The sequence below is a fragment of the Anabrus simplex genome, chromosome 1 (genome assembly GCF_040414725.1).
Source record: "Anabrus simplex isolate iqAnaSimp1 chromosome 1, ASM4041472v1, whole genome shotgun sequence".
NCBI lineage: Eukaryota > Metazoa > Arthropoda > Insecta > Orthoptera > Tettigoniidae > Anabrus > Anabrus simplex.
In genome coordinates, this window is record NC_090265.1 from 755,663,741 (window position 1) to 755,669,740 (window position 6,000).

At 41.1% G+C, this 6,000-nt stretch overlaps 1 protein-coding gene across 1 annotated transcript in view; it reads right to left on the minus strand.

Moving 5' to 3' along the window:
- LOC136873109 (protein NDUFAF4 homolog) overlaps positions 1-5,381 on the minus strand; it is a 40,473-nt gene extending 35,092 nt beyond the window's left edge. The window contains exons 1-2 of the mRNA XM_067146683.1: positions 5,107-5,381; positions 4,934-5,025 (exon numbers count right to left, since the gene is read on the minus strand). Coding sequence (XP_067002784.1) covers positions 4,934-5,025; positions 5,107-5,251 — 237 coding nt within the window. The 5' untranslated portion in view covers positions 5,252-5,381. The remainder of the gene's footprint in view (positions 1-4,933; positions 5,026-5,106) is intronic.
- Between the last annotated feature and the right edge of the window lie 619 nt (positions 5,382-6,000).

Sequence of the window (6,000 nt, forward strand, 5' to 3'; positions counted from 1 at the left end):
AGAATGAATGGATGGATATGAATTTAAAACAATCAGTGGATCCGACCACAATGCCTCACATTCACAGAAACTGACGTAAAACAATAGTATTACTGACCATTGGACAGCTTCTATAGCACAATACTGAATCGATGATGCTTGCAGTCTAAAAGGGTCCAAAACCCAAGTCATCGGACCCTCATAATGGTACTTCACCATCATCATCATCATCATCATCATCATCATCTGCAGTTTCCAGCTGTTGGCCAGGTCTGCTTGGAGCATAAGCCTCTCCATCTCCTCTTGTCTTCCCACCACTTCTCCCTAGTCACTCTTGCCCAGTCCTCTCCTCTTCTCTGTACACACTCTTCCACTCCTTTTATCCACCTGTCTCTTGGTCATTTACCTGTTATCTTCATTTCGTGTATCCTCCTTGGTATCCTTTCCTCTGTCATTCTCTTCATGTGTCCATACCATCTAAGTCTAGATGACTATCCTATTCTGTAGTGGCTCTTCTTTTACTATATCTCGAACCTTCTAATTTCTCATCTTATCCCATCTTGTCACTCCTATCCTCCTTCTCAGAAATTTCATTTCACTTTCCACATCCTTGCTCCAAACCAGGCTTCTGACACTTTTTAGGAATGCTGCTGCTTGTCTTTCATGCTCAATTATTTCCTTATCATTTCTTCCACTTTCCTCTATGATACTTCCCAAGTACTTGAAACTCTCTACCTTCCTACGCTGTTCCCCTCCAAGCATTATCCCTCTCGTAGGTCTCTCCTTCTTTCTAGTTGTGATCACTATCTCGCTCTTTTGGGCATTAAATTTCATTCCATATTGTTCCACCTCATCTAGCCAAGCATCTAACCGTTCCTGGATATCTTCTTCCTTTTCTCCCCTGACTAACAGGTCATCTGCTAACATTATCACTTTCATTTTTCCTTCTCCAATTTTCCTTGCCACTTTTGTCATTATCTCGTCCATTGTTACTACGAAGAGCAAAGGTGACAGAGCACTTCCTTGTTTTAATCCACCTTTCTGCTCAAACCAGCCTGTTCTCTCTCCTCCTATTTTCACACAACTGACACTCCCATTGTACATCTCCTTCACTCTTTCTGCAGTCTGTTCCTCGACACCTTTTCTCTGTAAAGCTTCCCATACCTTGTTGCTACACACACAGTCATAAGCTTTCTCAAAGTCCACGAAGGCCATCACAAGATCCTTACCCCATTCATAATGACGCTCTTGTAGTTGAAAGTCACTGTGTGCCTACCTCTCTTGCTGTCTTCACCATCTCAGTACTCACTTCATCTAACCCTGGGACTTTGCCTCCTTTCATCTTGTCCAATGCTAGCTCCACTTTTGCCCATGTTGTCTTTTTCTTCTTCCATATTTCTTATTTCCTCCCTCCTTCTACTTTCCTCCTCAGTGCATCCTTCTGGGTTTAGTAAATCATCAAAATACTCCTTCCACATTCCTTTGAGTTTCTCCATTTCCTGCACTTCATTTCTTGTCTATCATTATAACATCTTCCCTCATGCCTTTCCTCTTACTCTTGACCATTCCATACAGTACTTTTTTATTTGCTATCCTCTTCCATCATGTTTGTCCACTTTTCCATTCATTCTTCTCCTGTTCCATTGTAGCTTCTTCCTTTTTCATCTTATATTCTTGTCTTGTCTCCTTTGCAGTCTGTTGAAACCACACTCTGAAAGCTTTATTCTTCTCCCCAACTGCCGCTTTGACTCTGTCGTTCTACCGGGGGGGGGTCTCCTTGCATCTTTTCCTGGCACTAGTTCTCCCACAAACTTCCTCTGCAGTTTTTACTAGTGTCCTCTTGAACCTTTCCCATTCCTCCTCTCCTGTTTTTTTATCATCTGCTGGTACGTTCAATCTTATTTTTTCCTGGTATTCTTCCTTGGTATTCTTTTCCTTAAGTTTCCATATTTTGATATGTCTTTCTTGCTTCTCTGTTCTCCTCCTTTCCATCATTGTTCTCAGTTTCATTACCAGTAGTCTGTGGTCACTATCTAGGGCCTCTGATGGTATTATCCTTCCATCTACTGTATAACATTCCTCTTCATTTCCCAGTCATAGATCATGTAATCTACAATGGATTTCCTAGACCAGTCACTGCTATACCACGTTATCTTATGGTTTTCTCTCTTTTTGAACCACGAGTTCCCATCCGTCATCCCATTTCTTTTGCACAAATCCAGTAGTCTTTCTCCTTCCTTATTCCTATTTCCCCCATCCTTCTGCTCCAAGCACATTCTCATAACCCTTCCTTCCCATGCCTACATGGGCATTCAAGTCCCCCATTACCATGTTATTTTGTCCATTCAGTCGTCTCTCCAATTCTTCCTCAATCTTTATCTTGCGTGCATCCTGCTTGTGGAGCATACACTTGTACAATTTCCCAGGTTTTTCCTTTGACTGTCATTTTGACTTTTATCAACCTGTCACTTATCCCTTTTACTTCCTCTTTCAATCCATTTCTTACTACCACCCATACTCCATTTTGCTTTCCCTCATCATTTCCTATCCAGTACTACCAAAAACCATTCCACAGCTTTCTCCTACCCTCACCCCTCCACTTAGTCTCTGCCAGCCCTAGTACAACCAGTTTTCTTCTTTCCATCATGTCTACAACCTCTTCTACTTTTCCGGTCAATGTTTGTATATTCAGTGTGCTAATTCGTAATCCTGTTCCTCGCCAGGGTCGTCGTCTGTTACATCCATCCGGCTTATCGTTCCTTGCTTTTTAGAAAGTGGGTTAATATCCATCACCAGCTTGCTAGGTCTGTCGTGACTTCATCAGAACCCCGTTAGCCGCCATCTGTTTTCAGAATTCCTGTAGGGCCTTCACAGCTACCGTAGCGGTCTCGGGGCCCACACAGTCCCCACTGTACTTCACCCCCACAAGCTATTCCCTACTTGATGACGTTGCTCATCTCCTACGACGTGGATGAGGGGTTGGACTAGTGGGAGACATAATAACTCACAAGTAATGAAATTCGCACATGTAATACAGACCTATAGTGTTTTGCAAATTGCGGCACTATTTACAGACAACGCAAACCTATGATGTTCATCACTAAATGTATTAACCACAGGGACTCGCACTATCCTAAATTGGAACTAATCACAGGTATTGTAAAAGCTGGCAACGCACTCTGTTGCTACCCACAAACCTATTTTGTACCTAATATAGTGATACTACGCGCAAGTAAAAACGACCCATGGTGTTCGCCGCGTGGGGGTACAAATCACAAGTAGTTTCACGGTTCTAATATAATCATCCTTGGCCGGCTCTTTTAGTCACCTCTTACGACAGGCAGGGGGATACCGTGAGTGTATTCTTCACCTGTGTCTCCCCCACCCATGGGGTTTACCACCTTTAAAGGTACAAACTTATTTTCACATTCCTCAACAATTGATTCAGACCCATCCCAGAGTCTGTTTACATTTTTATTTTCCGCTTTCCACCGATCATAGTAACTTTTTTTAAACTCCCTCATGCCTGCTTTATCAGCCATATGGTACTGCCTAATAGTCCAATTTTTAAGGCATTCCTTCCTATCATATTTATTTTTTAACTATGACAAAAAAAAGCTTCATGATCACGGTAAAAATATAGAAATCGGTACTCAAGGATTATTACATAGAATGTTACTTGACGTGCTTCCAAGTTTACCTTATAATGTTCGTGGAAGAGAGATATGTTCAATACGCTTGCCAGGGACCATCCCACCCGCCCTTAGAAGTACATTTACTTTTATTACCAGAAATACTGTTTTAGACACCATACTCCATTGCTTATAATGGTGATTGGTTCACATAACAAAGAGGATGACGTCACTGACACCTAGGATGAGGCTGAGAATTTGTTACCAACCATAGCCACACTCCCTTCGAGAGGCTCTTTTCTATCGCCGTGGCCCATACTGTCCGCACAGCAAGAAAAAAAAAAGTATAGTCGTATCAAACCAACAGTTGGTAGCATTGTCGTTCCTCTCGGCGCTCCCCTCTCAGTACTGCTAGTGCGACAGTGAACTGGCGTGCGCCACCTACCAGTGGTTCGTGTTACTAAACCTTGAGTACCTTTTCTATAGTTTCGCCATGATCACTAATACCATCTATTACTTCGGTTTCTCTATAGAGCTCATCTGGTTTCATCAGCACCATGTCCAGGATATTTTTCCCTCTAGTTGGTTCCATCATTTTCTGAATCAGCTGTCCTTCCCATATTAGTTCATTTGCCATTTCTTGGACATGCTTCCTGTCGTTCACAATACCTTCCCAATTGACATTTGGTAAATTCAGATCTCCCGCTACAGTCACATTCCTTTCCATGTAATTTCCCACATAGCTGATTATCTTATCATATAATTCTGAATCAGCGTCAGCGCTATTCCCGGTCTGTACATTCCAAAGACATCAAGTTGCCCATTACCTTTAGAAATGAGCCTTACACCTAGAATTTCATGTTTGTCATCTTTAACTTTTTCGTAGCTTACAAATTCTTCTTTCACCAGAATGAATACTCCCCCTCCCACATTCCTATCCTATCTCTGCGATACACACTCCAGTTCCGTGAGAAAATTTCTGCATCCATTCAGCCATGATTCAACTCCTATTACAATATCTGGTAAGTATATATCTATTAAATTACTTAATTCTATTCCTATCTTTACAATACTTCTACAGTTCAACGCCAACTATTTTATGCCATCCCTAGGCCTACTTGACTTTCAGATCCCTGTATCTTTATCACCGTTCCCTATATAATGAGTAAAGCATTATGACATTTAACTCGCGGCTGCAGTCAGGTTAGGCCAGTTCATAAATAACCTTAACCTGGATCGGTTCACGTGAAAAGAAATTTCAGTAATATGGTAAACATAGTCTCCGTTTTCAAAATATTTCAATGGAATGCAGCGTATCTTACCAAGGGGTCCTGAGATTTCACGTATACGTCTTTTAACCTTTCGTCCAACTTCAAGTCTTTGGTTTGCAAATCTTGAAGATAGTTTGGATGATCTGAAATATAACACAGCATTTGAAACATTGTGATCGTATATAATACATCCCGAATTAGATTATATATAATTAATTATTAACCTCTCTCAATCTTATCAAGCTCTCGTTTCGATGAAGGATGTAAAGGTGCAGGCGTCGGTTTTTCACGAGAAATTACTTTGTGTGCACGATTTTCAACATTGAAACGATTTGCTTTACGCTGAAGCACGGATAAAACTTTCCCCATGTATTCACGATATAAAAACGGCTAGTTAAAAATAGTTATTGTGCTTAGTTTATTACAGGCTATTGCAAACAATTCATTCAAATCATGTGGGACTTCACAGTTCGCATTGCAGATGTGCTCAAGCGTTGCCTACTTCTTCTTCTTCTTGGTTAGTTGTTAGACATCGTCGTAAGACGCTACGTCCAGTCAAATACAGTAGAGACAATACACGACACTGAGCGAGATATCGAGGGACAGCTATTGGAGCTCACTCTAGCGGATAGACCTGAACGGTACTGATTCTGTCATAAGAACACGTGTATTTTTGTGTGAAGTTTTTGGTGTTATTTATGCGTTTTCAGTGAGTTGACATAATTAAATAATAGCGTGTGTCATTCCTTGATATCTCCTCTCAACCTGAGAGGAAAGGTATGTGCTGTGTTTGGCTGCAGTAATTACGAAGTAGAGAAAAATGCGCGCTCGTTCTTCAGGTTCCCTCGTGACAAGAACATGTATAAGTAAGTAATATTGTGTTTGCATATATATTCTTCCAGTGACGGAGATTTTTATAGTACTTCATAATCTTCTGACCTGCTCGACCCATGTTTTAACGGGCTTAAAATATAATACGCATATTTTATTGTATAGTGCAGCAGTTAACCTTCAATACCGATGTGTTGTTGTAGGTGTGATCTGTGGGTTTTGAAATGTCACAGAAGCGATTTGGATAAAGTGTACAAGAAAGAAGGGACGTTACGCTTGTATAAGAA